This window comes from Cryptomeria japonica, chromosome 7 (genome assembly GCF_030272615.1).
Source record: "Cryptomeria japonica chromosome 7, Sugi_1.0, whole genome shotgun sequence".
In the NCBI taxonomy this organism is placed as follows: Eukaryota; Viridiplantae; Streptophyta; class Pinopsida; order Cupressales; family Cupressaceae; genus Cryptomeria; species Cryptomeria japonica.
Genome location: NC_081411.1, coordinates 299,740,156 through 299,760,891, shown reverse-complemented (window position 1 = coordinate 299,760,891; position 20,736 = coordinate 299,740,156). Strand labels below are relative to the sequence as shown.

At 36.5% G+C, this 20,736-nt stretch overlaps 1 protein-coding gene across 1 annotated transcript; it reads left to right on the top strand.

Annotated features, from left to right (window-relative positions):
- The first annotated feature begins 259 nt into the window (after positions 1-259).
- Positions 260-10,128, top strand: LOC131076383 (dynamin-related protein 4C). Its single transcript, XM_058013527.2, is given in 6 exon segments — positions 260-371; positions 1,045-2,085; positions 2,087-2,961; positions 8,683-8,944; positions 9,220-9,377; positions 9,579-10,128. Coding segments are annotated over 5 exon segments (2,457 nt in total). The 5' UTR covers positions 260-371; positions 1,045-1,078; the 3' UTR covers positions 9,734-10,128.
- Positions 10,129-20,736: the final 10,608 nt, after the last annotated feature.

Genomic DNA, 20,736 nt, shown 5'->3' with positions numbered 1-20,736 from the left:
TTTCTATAAACTCTAGCATCCATATTCAAGATTACTGTAATTTTCATTTCATGTCTATTGACCATGTTAATGCTGCAAACAAAGTTACTTCTTGATAGTAATATTTTGAGTAGAAAGGCACATTTTACATTGTATAAAAATATTAAAATAATATTAACATTATTTAACATTATTATTGGACTCATAGATTGCATTCATAAGACAATGTCTTCCTGCATTCCCCGTGTAATACTATTTTATTAATAACATTTTCTTTACAGGTACTGAATATCTGGTGTTTGATGTCTTCAACTTAAACATTTATTGCAGAGTATTTGTTAGAGATGGAATGACTTTGAAAAGGGTTTTCAATTATGTCAAGTTGGGAACATGTAAATGTTCATGACGATACTAGTTTTAATTGCTCAAGGACCACAAGTTGTACATTTCTACATTTTTTATTAAATTGGAAGCATGTATTGTTGTTGATAGCTTTGCTTAAGTACCTCAAATTGTATACTTCTATATTTTTTTATTAAATAGGAAACACGTATTGATGTTGACAGCCTTGACTATGTGTCTGGACAAATTACTTGTAAGATTGTACAAACTTTAACATGATACTTTATTACAAGTTTGTTACATTTTCAGAAGTAAACTTCGTTTGCAATGAATTACGATGCATTTTGTTTTCTATGGAGTATGCAATGAACCATTAACGGTGATCTATTTGGTACTGTCTAAAGGGCAGTTGGACATATTTTGGTGTTCAATGATATATGTAAATAAATTGAGAAGGATTAATAACATGGTAGTTATTAACACAAAGACAATTTAGTTATTGATATTGTTAATGTTGAAACAATAATGGGATTACGTTCTATCAATGGATCAAACTATGATGCGTACCCACACAAATATTAGTACATGCTAAACTACTGGTTTACCTCCCCTATATTGGTCATCTGTGTTAGATAATGTGTTTCAATACACCATGATTGCATTGATTGTAGTAGATTTGTAAATCAAACATTTTCTATAAATTGTCTATTATTATGCATGCAGCACGGCTTACACATCAGTTGAAGAGCGAGGTAATATGACTCAAATACATGACAGTCTACATATTGAGAAAGGGGAAACCCTATCTCTTAGTGAGAGTTACAATGAGCACATTCGTCCACTGCTGGACACAGTTGACACTCTACGTCGTCTGGGAGTAATGAAAGAAGGTATTAATCTTCCAAGCATTGTTGTTGTTGGAGACCAGTCATCTGGAAAGTCGAGTGTGCTGGAATCTCTCATGGGTATTAGCTTGCCAAAAGGTCAGGGAATTTGTACTAGAGTTCCTGTAGTTATCAGAATGCAGAACTGCAAACCAGAGGAATGCCTAACCATTATTGAATACAATGGAAAGAAACAGTTCATTGCAGAATCGAGTATAACAAAAACACTCAATTCAATCACAGAGGAGATTTCAGGAACAGAAAAGGGTATTGGTGACACTCCTATAATACTCACTGTATGCAAGCCCAATGCTCCAGAACTCACAATGGTTGATTTACCTGGTATAACAAGGGTGCCTGTGCATGGGCAGCCACAAGATATCTACGAGCAAATTTCACGTATCATAATGCAATATATAGCTCCCAAGGAGAGCATAATACTGAATGTGTTATCTGCGGCTGTGGACTTCTCCACATGTGAGTCAATTAGAATGTCCCAACAAGTAGATAAAAAGGGGGAAAGAACACTGGCTGTTGTCACTAAGGTTGACAAAGCCCCTGAGGGTGTACTAGAGAAAGTCACAGATAATGCTGTAAATATAGGTCTTGGGTATGTGTGTGTGAGAAACATGGTTGGGAATGAAACTAATTCTCAGGCAAGGGAAATGGAGAGTAAACTGTTCACAAGAGATCCTGACCTTTCTAAAATTGACAAGACTATGGTTGGAATACCTGTATTGGCTGAAAAGCTTATGCAGATTCAAGTAATGGGTATCAGTAAATGCTTGCCAGAAATAGTAAAAAACATTGATGCTACACTTTTGAAGAGGCAGTCAGAACTGAATGCTTTGCCTCACAATGTGTCTAACTCTGCAGAAGCTTGTTGTACAGGGGGATATTGAGCTGTTTCCTGATGAACCCGAGATGCACTGTATTGCCTTCCTACACAGGATGTTTGAGAGCTATCTGTGTGATCTATCAAGTGCAATTGAAGAAGCCCCGGATGAATTTCTGGTTGAAGAAGTAAAATTACTGGATAAAGCCCAAGGCATTAGTTTTCCAAACTTTGTACCCCATTCTGTTTTAGTCAGTCTTATACAAAGCCGTATTGAGTCTGTTTCAGAGAGGAGCAGGGATATAGCCACAAAGGCTTGCGAGTATATAGACAAGGTTGTATGCCGTGTTATTGACATCCAAACACAATGCTATCCCCGCCTTCATTCAGCTTCACGCAGAGCTTTCCAAGCTCTTATTGATAGGAAAAAGGAGGAATGCATCCGGTTTGTGGTAGATACCCTTGACATGCAGAAGACCATTTTTTTTACCATGAATCCTGGTTATTTGGAGTCCCGGCAAAACTGGCAAGGATGGAAGAAAATGTTTATGGAAGCGATAAAACAGAATCACAAGACTGTTAAACTTAAAGGAATTGGTGAAATAATTCTACAAAATGTGCCAAAAGGTAGTAATCAGCTGGAAGCAGCATTTGAGATGAAGATGAGTGTCATGGCATATTGGAATGTGGTAAAGATGAGGCTTGCTGATGAGATTCCTCTCCGTCTTCGCTTTATTTTTCGTAAAATGGTTCAAAATGATATTGTGAACTTAATTGTTGAGGAAGTGGTAGGGACTGGAGAGTCAGCAAAGATGGGTGCTATTCTTGAAGAGAGCCCAAAAACAGTCACTAAGCGGAGGAACCTCCTCAAGAGTGTTTGTATGTTGAGAGAATCAAAGTCTACACTTTCAAAAATCATCGGTAAGTTGCTTCTACTACATGTTTTTTTGGCTTGTAGTATCAATCAAAGCTGAAAATTCTTACATTGCTGTATATATCAGACTCGAATGTGGAATATTACATTTTTTGCATCTCAATCTGATCGGTTTGTTCGCTGATATGGTGAAGTACTGTGTTTGTTTTTTTGGTCGATAAAGGCAGAGCCAAAATTTATATTATAATAAGGATAAGTTTTGCAGAGATATGTTTAAAAGAGATCTTGCAGATCTTCAAAACCCATACATATGATACTAAAGAGTTCCTGCAGATTATGAAAGACCACAAAATACGAAACTAAGCCCGACATCTATAGAAAGAGGAGGAAGAGCCTCCTAGCAGATTCTGTACACTAGCCAGATTTTCTTTGGAAAGCTGAAAGTGCAGATTATGAAAGACCACAAAATATGAAACTAAGTCCAACATCTATAGAAAGAGGAGGGAGAGCCTCCTAGCAGATTCTGAAAATTAGCAAGATTTTCTTGGAAAACTGAAAGCACACATCAAGAAAAAACAGGGGAGTGCATATCTCTCAAAATTCGAATGGAGCAACTGTGACAATTATACTCTTGGTAAGCGACCCCGACCCCTCCTGCGACCACCACCCCATGGGCGACCTCTGCTGCAAAACAAACCATTGCCATCCCCACTTTCAGAAACATTCGAAGTAGCAACCTGAGAATCTCCACTCGAGAGACGAGGGTCAATTGGTTCATCCTCCTGGAGGAAACTGTTAAGGATTGCATAGTCTTTGAAATCCTTCACTTTGTTTTGGGCTTCTGGCTGGTTGGGAAGGATTCTCCATTTCAAGTAATCGACCGCTGTAGAGACATTTTGCTTGTGATTTCTTCTGTCAGAACCCTTAAGATCTAGGAGGAGATAGTAGGTGACGGTTTCTCCTTCCTCATGGGTTGCCTCAATACCTGTAGCGGTGTAGGCCTTGGAACGCTCGAGCCAGGAAGGGCATGGTATAAAACCTTATCTAACTCGTCGAGTAATTCCGGCTCAAAAAGCTCGAAAGCTAGAGCAAAGGTAAATATCCTCAGAGAACCCTGTATTCAGAACAGAGGCGACAAAACGAGAGGAGATGTGGGTGTTATCCCTGCAGAATTCATTTCGGTCGAGGTGCCCCCATCCCAATATCATTTTAATTAATCGTTTAGCCATAGCCTATAAATCAAAATTTTACTAATTCAAAAAAGGCGGGAAAGGTTAATGGCCTGGATTGAGATATTGACCATCCGACCACCGACAAAGTTTTGTCCCTTCTATAGCTAATTTGAAAAGTTGATCCGCCTCCATGTTGGCTTCTCTGTAGATATGCCTGATAGAATAGTTATCGAATTCCTCCAGTACCAAAAAAGATCTTTTCCAATAAAGCTTTTAAACGCCAATCAGGAGTGTTCTGGGAAGTAATTGCATTTATTAGAATGGCCGAGTCCCCTTCAATTTCCAAATCCTTAATACCTCTTCTTGAGCACTCTATAAGGCCAATAAGAAGAGCTTTAAATTCTGCTATATTGTTTGTATCCTGCGGGATAGGAACAACAAGTTTGCCTATAAAGGATCCAAGATAATCCCTAACAACACAGACGATACCTGAATGACTTGGGTTTTCTTTTGAGGTGCCATCGAAATTCAATTTGAGCCTTCCTGGATTGGGAGGAGACCAAGCAGCAAGTCTCCTTTCTTCAAACTTCTTACTCGTAAGGGGAGGAATTTTAATGCCCTTCCATCTTACGTTTACCTTGCCATCCCAGTTCGTAAGTTTCTGTTTGGGATTAAGATTGAAAGCCAATTTGCAATTGATAAACTCCGCTATTAAACTGTCAATGGAATTGATGACAGACTCAACCTTCCTGGCTTTGTTGTCGAAAATTCTTCTGTTTCGTTCCTTCCAAACCTCCCAAATGAGGCTCGAAGGGTTGATTTCCCATAGGGGGTTGAAAACACCTTCAATTGGTCTAACTGGCCATCCTTGGAAGAGGGAGACAATATCATTAGAAGTGCTGAAATCCATTCCAATTTGGCACAAAGCCACCTCCAGCATCTGGCCGAGAAGGGACAATTTAGAAGGAGGTGATCAAGTGTTTCCTCTTGAGCCTTCATAGAATGCATTTGGAAGGACCATCGAAGCCCATTTTCCTGAATCTTTCTGTAGTGAGGATTTTCTTTCTCGTAGCTAGCCAGGCAAAAACTTCAGCTTTAGGGATGAGACTGCTGCCCCAGAAGAGCTTATGGTGAATTCCAAAGGCTTCTTGCTCATGGTGGAATGCTATAAGATTATTGCCATCCTTAACCGTGTATTGCCCAAATTTGGCAGGAGTCCATATCGAGGAATCCTGACCCTTTCTGAAGAACAGTTGTCTGATTTTGATGGTTTTCCAAAGAAGATCAAGTTCATTCTAGGGAAGAGGAAGCCCCTCAAAGGTTTTCCAATGCCAGCCTAAGGGGTCTTGCTTAGAGTGAACAACATAGTCCTTGATATATATTCCCCAATTTAGTTTGAGCCAATCTTTTGTGCTTTGAATGAAAATCAAGCTATCAATACCTGGATAACCCCCTCAAGAATCCTCCCAGAATAAGCACGAAGACCCTTCATGGACATCCCAAGATAAGTAATCAGCCACTAAGGGCCTACATTTGATTATGAAATTCCATATCCTTGATCCTTTGGGCAACCTATTGACTCTCATAAAGTTATTAGATATCCCATTCTTTAGATATTTAGCGTTCATGAGTCTTACTCATCTTGCTGTTGGGTCCTTGATCATCTTCCACGCAAGCTTGGCACTGGTTGCGGATGCCCAATCCACCTATAGACTTAGGCTTGCAAATTTTGTCCCAGGATATAAGGGCAATCTTGTGCCTCTGCTCAGAGCTTTGTGAGAAAAACTCTCATTTTCTGAATTAAAAGGGAACTCATGCCAGCTGTTAAAGCAAGACGAGATAGAAGATAAATTGGGAAGGCAGAAATTAGTGTCTGCAACATAATCAGTCTTCCCACCCAAGGGAGCCATTTTCCTTTCCAAGAGTTGATACTATTCTCTAATTTCATCTTCAAAGGGTCCCAAAGCTTTGAATTCCTCAGTCCTTTATCAATAGAGATTCCAAGATAAACACAGGGGAGAGATCCTTTCTTACAGTTGAGTATCCTCATAATTCTAAGTTCTTCTTTGGAAGGAGTAAAAAAGAGATAAATTTCTGATTTCTCTCTATTGATAACCTGTCCTGAGGCCTTGCCATAAGAGGTTAGGATGTTATGAAGATGCTTCGCTTCCCTAGGAGTGGCTTCACCCATTATCAAAGTGCCCTCTGCAAATTGTTGGTGGGTAGCTGAAAATCCTCTTGCAATTTTGATGCCCTTAAGCAGAACCGATCTATGAGAGTCTTTGAGTGCTCGTCCCAATGCCTTTGACATAATGATGAATAGAAATGGAGATAAGGGGTCCCCTTGTCTAATGCCTTTAGAAGAAGAGAAATATCCTTCTAGGTTCCCGTTTATGAGAATGGAGAACTTGGGAGATGATATGCAATTGAAGATCCAATTGATCCATCTATTATTAAAGCCAAAAGTCTGCATAACTTTGCATAGGAACCGCCAATCAACATTGCCATAAGCCTTCAAAATATCCAGCTTTATGATCATCCCTAGTTTGTTGATGTTTTGGAGTGTGTGAATTGCCTCTTGAGCGATGATCACCCCATTTAGAATTGACCTGCTAGAAACAAATCCAGTCTGCTCTTCTGAAATTATGCTATCTAGCATAGGTTTAAGTCTATTAGTGAGTACCTTGGATAGGATTTTATATATAGTACTGCAAAGAGAGATAGGTCTAAAGTCCTCCAGCTTAACTGCTTTCTCTTTTTTAGGAATAAGTTATGAAGGTATTGTTAATTTCCTTGAGGACATGACCTGATCTCCTCAAGGACTCAAAGGCCTCAGCTAACTCCACCCCAAAAACTTGCCAGCATTTTTTGAAGAAGCTGACCGGGAAGCCATCCGGCCCAGGGGCTTTGTCTGACGGGATTTGGCTTAACGCTGTTGATACCTCCTCCATAGTAATACATTCATTTAGCTTCTGGTTCTGTTCATCTGAAATGACTTTTGGGATGCATGAAAGAAATTTATTTTGTTCCTGGAGATCTGATTCTTCAACATTAGTAAGCAAGGAATGGAAGAACCCTGTAATTTCAGAACGAATGATTTTAGGATCCTCTACTATTTGGTTACCTTGAATTTCTATTCTGACAATTCTATTTGCAGATCTTCTCTGTTTCGTGGAGTTATGAAAAAAATTGGTATTTTTGTCCCCAGCTTGCAGCCAACTTAAGTACTGTGTTTTCAATGCATGGACTATTTTTATTTTTTATTTCATTTATTTTTTAAATGAACAAATCACTACTTGGTAGGATCAGCTATGTGAAGCCCTAACACATACCACTATAACCTCCATCTGCATGATCTGCCCTCCACCCATGCGGAGGTAAATCCAGAGGAGTTGAACCTGAACTATTTTCTTTTAAAGATTAGAAAGTTGATGGGCTCTTAGCACACCAAATTTGTGCTTCTTTGCTTAAAAATTTAGCGTAATACATAAAAAACGTAAGCCAGCCTGTCGTTGACATAATTTTTTAATTTCAAGTCAGAAGCCACATATACTATTTAATTTGAAAGTCACTAAATTTTAATTTTGAATGTCAGTCCAATTCTAGATGTGTACGGAGTTAATTGTGGATTTCGCCAGCTTTTGAATTTGTAAATTTAAACGAATGAAATTTTATACTTAGCCTATTTAATGTACACACAAGCGGATGCATCTTAATGCCCCTTACATAGATGAAAAGCTGATCATCGCAGGAAAAACTCGTATGGACGACACATTTTATTCTATGTTTTTTCTCTCGTCTCTTTATAATGCGTTTCAATTCTGTCGAAGCTAAAAAAGTGTTTCAAAGTTATTGAATTCTAAATCTTAAATGTCAGTCCATACTAGATGTGTGCGGAGTTGATTGTTGATTTCCAGTATATTTCATTGGTATTATTTGCACAGTTACATTTATTTTGAAATTGTAAATAGAATCGAGTGGAATCTTATTACTTAATCTATATAATGATTACACGAGTGGAAGCATCTCTGTATTCGTTACTTTCATTAACAATGCCACTTAGATCTGATCTTGTATTCTTTCATTAATTAATGGCACACGAAAGGCTCCAGTACTGACATAGAAGAAAAGCTGATCGTTACAGGAAAAAATCATATACATTACACATCACATTCAATGTTTGTTCTCTCTTTATTATGTGCTTCGATTCTGTCGATGCTAAGAAAGTCACGTATGCCTACCACTTAAGCTTGTCCCATTCTCAGTAATTACTGAATTTTGATAAGTATGTCTCGAATCAACTTCGTGCAGAATTACAGTTGATGCTTATATAATAGTTAATACAGTTATTACCGACATGTATCTGGGATTAGAAGTATTAAATCTTTTAACTGCAAAATTTGTTAATATTTTTTAAATGTTTTCACCCTGTTAACTGCTTTGGGAAAGTGAAGAGGATGGTTAACTGCTTTGGGAAAGTGAAGAGGATACGCATACAATACAGTTGATTCGAGTGTCAATATTTAGCACGTGGACATCTCTAAGCTTTAACTGTTAAGTTACTAATTTTAAAATATATTTTTGACACATTTGTAGTGCAACGTGACATTGCCGCTGTGGGAAATCAACCTTCTGAAGATCCTTCTGCATCCAAATTTACTGACACTTCCAGTACCGTGGAAAATCAACCTTGTGAAGATCCTTCTGCATCTAAATTCACCGACACTGCCAGTACTGTGGAAGTTCAACCTTCTGAAGAACTTCCTGCATCTAGATTTACCTGGACCATTAATAATTTTTCGAGGTTAAACGTGAAGACACACTACTCTGACATTTTTACCATCGGAGGATTCAAATGGCAAGTGATTTTTGTTTGTTCGGTTGTTGTGTTTCAGTTGTTTTACTTCCGCTTCATTTAGTAGGGTGGGCGAAATCTCACATACATGGTACAATAATTAATTTCCTGAATACAAAATCATAATCCTTGCAATTAAGAGCTTGTGAATGTCAAAATCTGTAAAACCCTAGCAGATTGCTTCACAGTATGTAGACTTTAATTTTGATGTTCATGAATCATTTGTGGTTAATTTGAGTTTGTTTTGCGGAAAGCTGAATTTTGTTGGTACGAGGCAGGCGGCTGCTAATTTATCCGAAAGGAAACAATGTAGACCAGCTATCTGTGTATTTGGGTGTGGCTGATGCTGATACGTTACCTAATGGTTGGAGCAGACGAGCAAAATTTATTCTGGCTGTCATCAATCAGATTAACTCGAAATTTTCTATACGAAAAGGTATATAATTTTTTATTTAAAACAAAAAAATAAAAGCTATCTTATATATTTTTAATGTTTTATATAAAAATATTGTATTTGCTTTGGTATGTTCATGTTTCTTTTGGTGCAAAGCCTTCACAATGTTTTATTTGTTTAACATGTACATCTTCGTGGCCTTTCTGTGATACAAACTTATTGTGATATATGTTTCCAATGCAGAGACACAGCACGATTTCAATTCTCAAGAGACGGACTGGGGTTTCAAATCGTTCATTGCCCTAAGAGAAACTCATGATCCTTCAATGGGCTATCTGGTTAATGATACTCTTATTGTAGAAGCAGATGTCGTCGTTCAAAACATTGATGGCTGTTGACAATGAGAGTCAAAGGAGGAAGCCGGGTTTGTTGGACAAAATCATGAATCATGGAATTGAATATGCTATATACATAAATTCACCTATTTAAGAATGCCACTGTTCTTTCTGTCAGTTTTGTAGTATACTATTAAAATCAGAAGTTGACAAAGTTATTTAGTAGTCATGGCTATTGAAAGACTGGACCATGGTGTGGGCAATATGGAAGTGCTGAAGCAAATCGCCTAATGGCAAAGTATTTTGAAATTGAGTGTGCCAATTTGTCTTGTTATCCAAACGACCTTTAATTTAGACTCGAAATATATTTTTTTTTCGGAAATTCACAAACAAGAAAAAGAAGTGTACAATATTGTAAATTTAAATGCAATACAATATATTTGATTCGATATGCTCAATACAGGTATTAAAAAAGGTTTATTAAAATTATTTTATTACTTTTGGGAGGATATATAAATTATTGGAAAATTATTATTTTTATTAATTTTTAAAATTATTCTATTTTTGCATGCAAGTTTAATCTCTCTTTTTAAAAAGCTACCGTACATTATTTGAACAATTATTTTGATTAACTATTTTATTTTCATGTGTGCGCGCGTTAGATTGTCTTAATTTTGTTAATTTTAGTTTTTTAAATATAGTCACTATATTTTGGTTTTTCATATACAACACAATATACATTGATTATTTTGTATTGTAGAATACCTATGGACATAACTAGATTTAAATGGGATGATCTAAGGTTGTAAATAATGAATTTTTTAATAGAGGAGATCCATGACAAATCCCTAGAAACATGTATAATTGAGCAATTGTCGAATCAGGTAAAATAACACATTCAATTTTGAACGACACATTCCAACAAACTAGATAAAACATAATGGAAAACCTCCCTCAATGCCTCATACATATACCAATACATAAAGCAAAATCCTCGTTAAGGGAGCTTACTCAACCTATCTCCCAGCGCAACATGATATTGATATACTACACAAGAGTGATGGTCGAGGGACCTACCTTGAGTTATCTCCACGTCTTTATGAAGACTGATGTAGCTCTATGAATCACTCACTTTCCAGCCCATCCTTGTCCAAATTCACCTCTCCTTCCTTCTTATTCACCCTTCTCTGTTCTCAAAACCTAGACAACAAAAAATGCCTTCAAGTTTTCTTCCTTGCATGTATTAATGCCCTCCTTTTTCTTGAAAACTAAGTAGAAACCTCCTTCCTTCTGTCATTATGAAGATGTCATTTTTCATCTTCCCACTTGCTCTCTCAGTCACTGAGAAATTTATTTTCGAGTCCATCCTTGTCCAAATTCACCTTGAGTTATCTCCACGTCTTTATGAAGATTGATGTAGCTCTATGAATCACTCACTTTCCAGCCCATCCTTGTCCAAGTTCACCTCTCCTTCCTTCTTATTCACCCTTCTCTGTTCTCAAAACCTAGACAACAAAAAATGCCTTCAAGTTTTCTTCCTTGCATGTATTAATGCCCTCCTTTTTCTTGAAAACTAAGTAGAAACCTCCTTCCTTTTGTCATTATGAAGATGTCATTTTTCATCTTCCCACTTGCTCTCTCAATCACTGAGAAATTTATTTTCGAGTCCATCCTTGTCCAAATTCACCTTGAGTTATCTCCACGTCTTTATGAAGATTGATGTAGCTCTATGAATCACTCACTTTCCAGTCCATCCTTGTCCAAATTCACCTCTCCTTCCTTCTTATTCACCCTTCTCTGTTCTCAAAACCTAGACAACAAAAAATGCCTTCAAGTTTTCTTCCTTGCATGTATTAATGCCCTCCTTTTTCTTGAAAACTAAGTAGAAACCTCCTTCCTTCTGTCATTATGAAGATGTCATTTTTCATCTTCCCACTTGCTCTCTCAGTCACTGAGAAATTTATTTTCGAGTCCAGGCCTTCCTCAGTTTTTTCTCTCAAGGGGGTGAACATGATAGTGGAAGAGATGCCTTTCATAGGATTGATGTTTGTGTCCCCAACTCTCTCATGCCTTATTCTTCGACTTGGCTGTGTGGCCAAATGTTCTCACATTTCAAAATGGCAATAGAAGAGGGGTCAAAACTCACATATGATTAACTTTAAGTTTCCCCCAAAAGTCTTGTGGTCAAATGTTGTCACATTTCAAAATGGCCATAGAAGAGGGGTCAAAACTCACATATGATTAACTAAGTTTCCCCAAAAAGTCCTAACCCATAGCCCTATGATATATGAGGTTAGGAAACACATAATGTAGTGAAAATAACAATAAAATCATTTAAAAATGAAATAAACATTGCTATCACATAAAAAAATTAATGTTACATTTATTAATTGATTGACTTAGAACATCACATTGACATAACCTTACAACATGTATCTCATACTTGATATATGGTTCACTTAGTCCATCATAAGAAAATTATAGCCAGAGCAATGGAACACTAACATGTATAAATCAAATACACCATATCTAACTAATATTTCTAAATATTTTCATTCAATATTAGATTGTATTCAATAGTTTGCTTATGCATAAGGTAAGCACTCCTTCACAATCAAGGATAATGGTCATATCTAAGGAAAATAAACCTATTGTTTACTTATGAATTGCATGGAGGTTCCCTAAGGTAACAATCATTATGTATAATGTAATTCAATCATTTGTTAAGGTTGATAAATTCGATATCAAAACCCACAAATCAACACTTCACTAAGCATTATCCTAGAAAGGATCTCCACACTATTATAAATAAGGAACACAAATTTGAGGAACATAAAGAGTTGCTCCAAACACAAAATGCGCTAGGGGAGAATCATCCTTAATGTTAGGATAATATATCACATGCTAAGATAAATGCACCATCTAGTCCTTACAAGATGCCTTTAAAAGGGGTCCTCACAAAAGCAACCACAACAACAATAGAAGCCTACGAAGGCTAATCAATGGTGTCACATTTTCATACTGACACACATGATATTAATTGTGTTGGTTTCATGGCCTTACGCAAGGCAATTCTAGTAAGGAAGGCTTATTTGGTCATAGTCATTCTAAATAGTCGAGAGGTTGTCCTCATTGAAGAAAGCATTGAGGACATGTAGCAACCCAACAATATGAGGCTTCTCATGAGGATACACCGAACACAACAAATTGTAGTGTGAGTAAAAAATTAGTTCTTGCCTCCCAAACTTCATAGTCCTTGAGGGATGTTTGGTTGACTAACTCTAGCACCAACAAATTTATGAGTGGAAATAAAGAGTTGTTTGATACTTTGACTACTCAACCTACTAGTGATCTGATTTGGATAGGAGATAATAAGGAGCATTGCAGAAGGCATTAGTACTATCACCATCCCTCTCGGAATGAGAAGATGTTATCTCACTAAGGTGCTCTATGTTCTAGGTTTGACAACAAATATCTTGATTGTTAGTAAAATTTTGAATTGCAAACTTAAGGTAGAGTTTTAGATCAAGGATGTTGTCAAATCCTATCTCATCTCACGAGATGGAATGATCATTTCTAGGGGTTTTAAGAAGGGTCACCTATTTTTCCTCGATGTCACCTCCTATGCGATTTCTCCTTATGCCTCTACAATTGAGTCCACTTCTCTCTAACATTATAGATATGGCCATCTCTCTACCCACTCCCTCTATCAACTCAGGATTAAGGAAATGGTATGAGGTCTTCCTCATCTTCCCTCTTCTTTGCCTATTTGTTATGAATGTCTTGTAGGAAAACAACATTAGGATCTATTCAAGTCAAGCACCTATCATACCATGGAGCATCTTGGAGTTGTCCATATTGAACTGTGTGGACTATTATCTAGTTCCTTTCAAGGACACAAGTACTTCCAATTGTTCAAGGATAACTTCTCTAGCAAGACTTGGGTGTATTTTCTCACAAGGAAGAGAGGCATTTTCACACTTTTAGGACATTGACAATCAAGTTTTGTGCAAGTCTAGCATTCTTCTTCTTCTCTGCTCAGATTGAGGGGGGCTATTCACCTTTAAGGATTTTGTGGAATTCTTGAGTGTTATGGCATCAAACAACATTTGACTACTACCTATATGCCTCAGAGAATTGCATTGCAAAGCATCACAATCAAAGTGCCATGGAGATGGCTCCATAAATGCTTTCCTCAACCAAGTTGAGGATGGATTTTGGGATGAAGTTGTCCAGATAGCTGTGTATCTACTCAATAAATCTCCCACCAATATTTTACAAGTTAAGATGCCAAAAATGGTATGGAGTGGTCATAAACCATCAATTTCTCATCTTAGAGTGTTTCATTGTACTTCATATATGCATGTCCCAATTAACAAAAATAAAAGGCTTGATTCCAAGACACTAGTGCATCTTTTTTAGGTTATAATCTTACCTCAAAATCTTATCATCTCATGGATCTTGAGACATGATATTAATGAGAGTCAAGAAGTGGTTTGTGATGAGTCATGTTTTGACTCCTTGTTGCACAAGGAAGATCCATCCACTTCTTATAGATATCTCTCATAATAAGAAGCTGTGATAGAGGAGTCTTCTAAAAAAGAAGACGAGTTGCAAGGAGAATTGTTTATTTATTTGAGTAATTTGGAGAATCGCTCATTAGACCAATAGTAGCATCTATTTCTATAGTGGGTTTAATCCACCATCAAGGACTCCCACCTATGTGTTCTTCTAGATCTCTCTTTAGGAGTAAGGACTAGAAATCAAGCACGAAATGAGGTGAATCTTACATTGATGAGTTCAATTGCAAATAGTACTAAACTAGATACAGCTTGTGAGGCCCTTAATTAGCCACATTGGAAGAAAGCCATGGATGTTGAGTACAACTCTCTAATGAAGAATAAAAAATATGTGAGCATGTCGATCTACCTATAGGAAAGAAATCCATACGATGCAAATGGGTTTTCAAGACAAAATAGAGGGCAGAGGGATCCATTGACAAATATAAAGAATGACTAGTTGCAACCATTGGAGTTTATTGTGTATTAGCCACGTAAAGGATGGAATCTTCACCAAATAGATGTGAAGAGCGCATTCTTGAATGGTGATCTCAAAGAAGAAGTCTATATGATATGCCCTAAAGGCTTTAGTGATGAAGATAATCCTCACAAGGTATGACATATGATTAAGCCAATTTATGGGCTTAAGCAATCCCCTTAGCTATGTTACATAGAGATAGATGGTCACCTCTTGCAACATGGTTTCACTAATAGCCCCTTTGATCCTAATATTTATATAAAGAAGGTAAGCACAAAGCTTGTCAATCTTCTAAGTACGTGGATGATCTTGTGATCATAGGGAGTTAAGAAAATTTTAATAATACTGTCAATAATGATCTAAAGAAATCTTTTGACATCATAGATTTGGGGCTACTTCATTGTTGTCTTGGCTTGGAGATATGGTAAAAGGAGCATCATATTCTTATCTCCTAGATGAAATAGACCAAGATGCTCTTGGAATAGTTTGGCATGTCTAATTGTAAAGCCATGCCACTCCAATGGAGAAAAGTTTACAACTCTCTCACTTCTAGGATTCACCTCAAGTTGATGTGACTCTTTATAGGCAAATTATTGGGAGTGTCATTTACTTGACATATACAAGACCTGATTTATTCTTTGCTATAAGCTATCTATACCAATTAATGTAGGAGTCAAAGAAAAGTCATTGGATTGCAACTGTATGTTTTGTGAATTGTCCGAGGTACACTCAAGAGTATGGTTTGGAATATAAGAAGAACAATTAGCTATCCTTGCATGGATATGGTGACTCATACTATACTAGATCTATTGATGATAAATAATCAACTTTAGGCTATATTTTTCATCTTGAATTTGGTCATATTTCATGGATAAGTAAGAAGAAAAGTATTTCTTTCCATCCACCGAGGCTAAATATTGTGCCACACAAGGAGCTGTATGCAAGGCAATACGTCACATTCTAGTTGATATGGACATTTATGAAGCACAAAACCGATTCTCTATTGTGACAACTAGGGGTTGTTGAAGCTTCTCCAGAATCTAGTTTTCCATGAGAGAATGAAGCACATAGAGGTCAAATGTCATTACATTCAAGTGTAGGTGATGCACCACCACATTCAACTCTAGTATTGCCTTATATTATAGATATGCTCACCAATCATCTTGGCAAGGTGAAATTTGAGTTGTGTTGGGGGTACATTTATAGGACCAAAGTATTAAAGGGAGGAATGTAACTAGCATGATGCATCACATGCTTTGTTAGTTACCTTACCTTCCTTACTAGTCCAAAGCTTATTGTTTATCAATGGTATACCTAATTCTGCTTTATATTTATACATGCTTTTTGTTGAATAATATTATCACATTAAGTTTTTATATTTTTTGTGGTTTCACTTAATACAAACAATTGTATTATGTCACCTCAATGTTATTCTTCTTCACTTTATAAATGCACTTCTATCCATGTCAATGTAAAGATGATAGATGAAATGAAAACTTAAAAAATGTGATCCATAATCTATACAAGAATACAACCATACCTATATCATGTTTTCTTTTGTCTCGGTATGTGCAGGAACATGAGGGTCCAAAAAGTTGCGATATAAAAAAATTGCCTTCTCCACTCACCCAAAAACGCAAAAAATCCGTGTTGACATTTTTCTTGGATTGGATGTCAGTACATCTAGCCATGACAAAAGCCCAAGCAAATCAGATATCCGATATCAATGAAATATTATATTAATAAAATATATATTATATTATATATAATATATCATATAATACATCATATAATATATTAATTTAATAAATTATATTATTCATATAACATATTATATTAATTATTATATAATATATAATGTATTATATATAACATATAAGATGTTGTATTCTATGCCGGGAAAAAGGTATAGGTATCGAATATCTGATCCCTATAGGTATTTTTATAACCACTAAGACAACCCATGGGTCATTTTTCACCTGCGGGCTGCGCGAATCAACCAAATCCGATATCAAATTTAATCTGATATTCAATTCTAAGGCATTTTTTTGTGAAATCTTTAGCAGAGGTGTGATTTTATTCCATTTTTGTTGTCTTTTCATCAGTTTTTCACATTTTTTAATTTATCTTTTTATTTTTTGGTAGAAATCAAGTTTTTTTCATTTGAAATACATTGTTCTCTGAAATTTGTTTGCTAAATTCAAATTTTCAACTTCAATCAGGTAAAATGGGCGATAAAAATGACAATCCTTAACAACCATAACCGCCCCAACCGTCCCAACCACCAAACCCTCCATCCAAACCCCCCTCAATTCAAGATTTAATTCGTCAAAATTTGAACCAATTGAGGGAATTGCTAATATTTATAGTAGAATCCCTTGTCTAGCCCCAATGTTAGCTCCACTTTATGCCATCATAAACAATGTGGAAACCATCACCATAGAGCATATTTTTGTTCTTTTGTGGTGAGAGTCCATGAGGAATAAATGTGTGGATGGCTTGACCTATGATCAAGTGAAGGAGCTTGAGATATCCAAAGCTAATATTGTCGCATTGTTTATTAATCCTCGCACTAGACAATCCGTAGATGTGAGAAAAATAAAAATTTCTATCAAATGGTGTCAAAATGATGATATTGTAAATTTTTTTTGGGATCATTGGTGGATGGTTTTTGATAGACCTCCCAACAACAATCATGATGTCCTATTTTATTTCATAGAAAAATTGTATGTTGAGTTTGTTTTGGGCAAGCATGTCAACCACTTTGACATCAAGCCTTTCTAGGGTGTGGGTTTAGGTATGCCTCAAGATAGACCTGGGGCATTTCGAGTATTACAGGGCGCATATCTTCCCTCTCCTCTCATTGATCTACCACCTCTAGTACAACATCCATATATTATTGCTGAGGCAACGTCATGGGTTACATCGGCTATTCACTCTTTGAGTAGCCTTTTGTTTTCTTAGGTTGGGGCACTAGCTCAGCCTTTTGGTGATGCTAGTGGTGGATCCAATGGTGTTGACACATCCTCTTTAGCTCCACATATTTGTGTGCCGCATACTTGTGCTATGTGCAATCAAGTATGCCTAGGTCCTACTAGAGAGCCTATTGATCGTCCCATGGACACTACTGATTACGAGGTGCATGATATGCTCGATGCACCAGATGTGAGGACATGGACTATAGCTTACCTTGAGGAGTCCTCGCATGCTAGAGATGAGGAGGTACCTTCATCATACACTGACAATATAGTGGTAAGACTTGTAATTTCATAGTGCATTCTATTTAACATGAATATTTATAAGAGATAGTATTAAGTACTAATGTTTATATACATGATCTATTTAACAATTGATGTATGAGGAGGAGTTATCATAGGTCCATGACGTCACCTTGACAACCATTTAATTTGGCCTTGATAGCTATATGGTACGTACATATATTATTGCACCTAGTCGTTTACATTTTTTATTGTATACATGCTTGTCATTTAAATTGTCATTAATTAAATTATATAGTGACTTGCATGTTTATCTTATTTTAGTCTTGTAGGACACACCTAGCGCAAGTGCAATGTCGTGCAATGCAGGCTCTAGTAGTGCATCAGAGACAAGAGAAAGGTAATTGAATGCAAACATGATTGAATTAAGAGTTTAAAAAACTTATAATGATTATACATGTCTACATAGATTGATAGTTTCACATACATGTCTTTATGTACAGAGAATTATTGGCTTCACATCCTTGTTGGTTACACCCACAATACCTGAAGAAGTAGAAGAGATTCCTCAAGTACATGTGTTTATTTTATTTTATGTTTAGAAGATATAATTTGTTCCTATCATCGACAATTATATGCTAACTTGTATAAATGTTATGTTTGTGAACATATAAAGGTTGTCTATGACAATCTTGATGACATCCTTGCTCTAGCAAAGATATATTCCAGGGCTCCTCCCCATATTAAGAGAAAATATGGAGATGAGGTAATAAAAAATTCAATTTTAAAGTTCAATTATAGTTCAATGTATATTTATTTTTATGTTAACTTTTCGAATGTAAATTATATAAGGGCTATCCCACATTAATGGTTCCCACTTTTGCCAATGAAGGAAATTGGCGAAAGTGGATAATTTTGTTTAGGGGGTTCGCTCGATCGAACCCTCCATTGGACAGGGGTTCAATTGAACCCCAAGTGGGTTTGAGGGTTCGATCGAACCCCTTATAATATTTATTTTTAAGGGGTTTGATTGAACCCCCTGTTTGATTGAACCCTATTTAAAATTGCTTTTTCTTCAAACTTGTATAAAATCCGAAAACGATAGTTAAACTGTCATTTGCAAACTTATGTTTTTCTGTGTCTAGAGGGGGTTAGAGTGAACTCGATGTCAGCACCACGTCACCATGCCCTGTCTGCAGCAGCCAGTGCGTCTCACCTTCTAGCTCCTACATTATTTCAGGTGCAAAAAAAAACCCTTTTTGTTTTGTTTAATAATGTCTTTTTTTATTAAATTTATTAAAAAATTAATAAATAATTTGTTTGTTGATTAATTTTTTTAATTAAATAATTGTATATTTATTGTTTTTCAGCATTTTATAAAAATGTTTGATAATTTAATGTTTGGATTTAAATTTGTCAATTTGTTTTTAACATTACATAACTGTATATGTATTTTTTTTTCAACTTTTAAAAAAAATGTTATGAAAAACTTAGAAAACTAAGGTAGTAAATTAGAACTTAGAAAAACATTAGCAAAAAAAATAAAAATAGAAAAATGTTTACAAATCTAAAAATAATAAATTAAAACGTTATAAAAATTAATAAATTTAAATTTAAAAAAAACCTTAGAAAACTTAGATAACAAATTTAAACAAATTAGACAAAATAAATCCTCTACAATGTGACCCCTTTTCACATCCTATTACACACACAACATGACCCCTTACGACCCCTTAAGACCACATATGCCCTTGATGACACTATACGTCCCCTTAGGACCATAGAGGATCGCATAGTCGACCCTAAGGGATCACGTGTGGTCCTAAGAGGTCACACATGTGTTAGAAAAGCCTAATGACCCCTTATAAAAGCCTAGTGTGTAAGACATACCCCTTAGTCCATTACATGTGACCCCTTATAAAAGCCTAGTGTATACGACATACCCCTTAGTCCATTACATAGTGTCCTAAGGGGTCATATGTGGTCTTAAGGGGTTACGCATGTGTTAATAGATCCGTTGACCCCTTATAACATCCTAGAGTGTACATACGACATTCCCCTTAGGATCGCAGTGTGTCCTAAGGGGTCATATGTGGTCGTAAGGGGTCATAGATGTGTTCTAACACATGCGTGACCCATCAGAATCGCATATGACCCCTTATAAAATCCTAGTTTGAACGACACACCCCTTAGTCCATCACATAGTGTCCTAAGGGGTCACGCATGCATTAACACATGCGTGACCCCTTAGGACCACATATGACCCCTTATAACATCCTAGTGTACATACGAAACTCCCCTTAGGATCACATAGTGTCCTAAGGGGTCATATGTGGTCTTAAGGGGTCACACATGTGTTCTAACACATGTGTGACCCCTTAGAACTGCATATGACCCCTTATAAAATCATAGTGTGAACGACATACCCCTTAGTCCATCACATAGTGTCATAAGGGGTCATATGTGGTCCTAAGGGGTCATGCATGCATTAACACAAGCGTGATCCCTTATGACCACATATGACCCCTTATAACATCCTAGTGTACATACAACATTCCCCTTAGGATCACATAGTCTCCTAAGGGGTCATGCACGTGTTCTAACACATGTGTGACCCCTTATAAAATCTTAGTTTGAACGACATAACCCTTAGTCCATCACATAGTGTCATAAGGGGTCGTATGTGGTCCTAAGGGGTCACACATGCGTTAACACATGCACGACCCCTTAGGACCACATATGACCCCTTATAACATCCTAGTGTACATACTGTTGGCATATGATGAAGTGGTGATAATGTATGTTGTCATT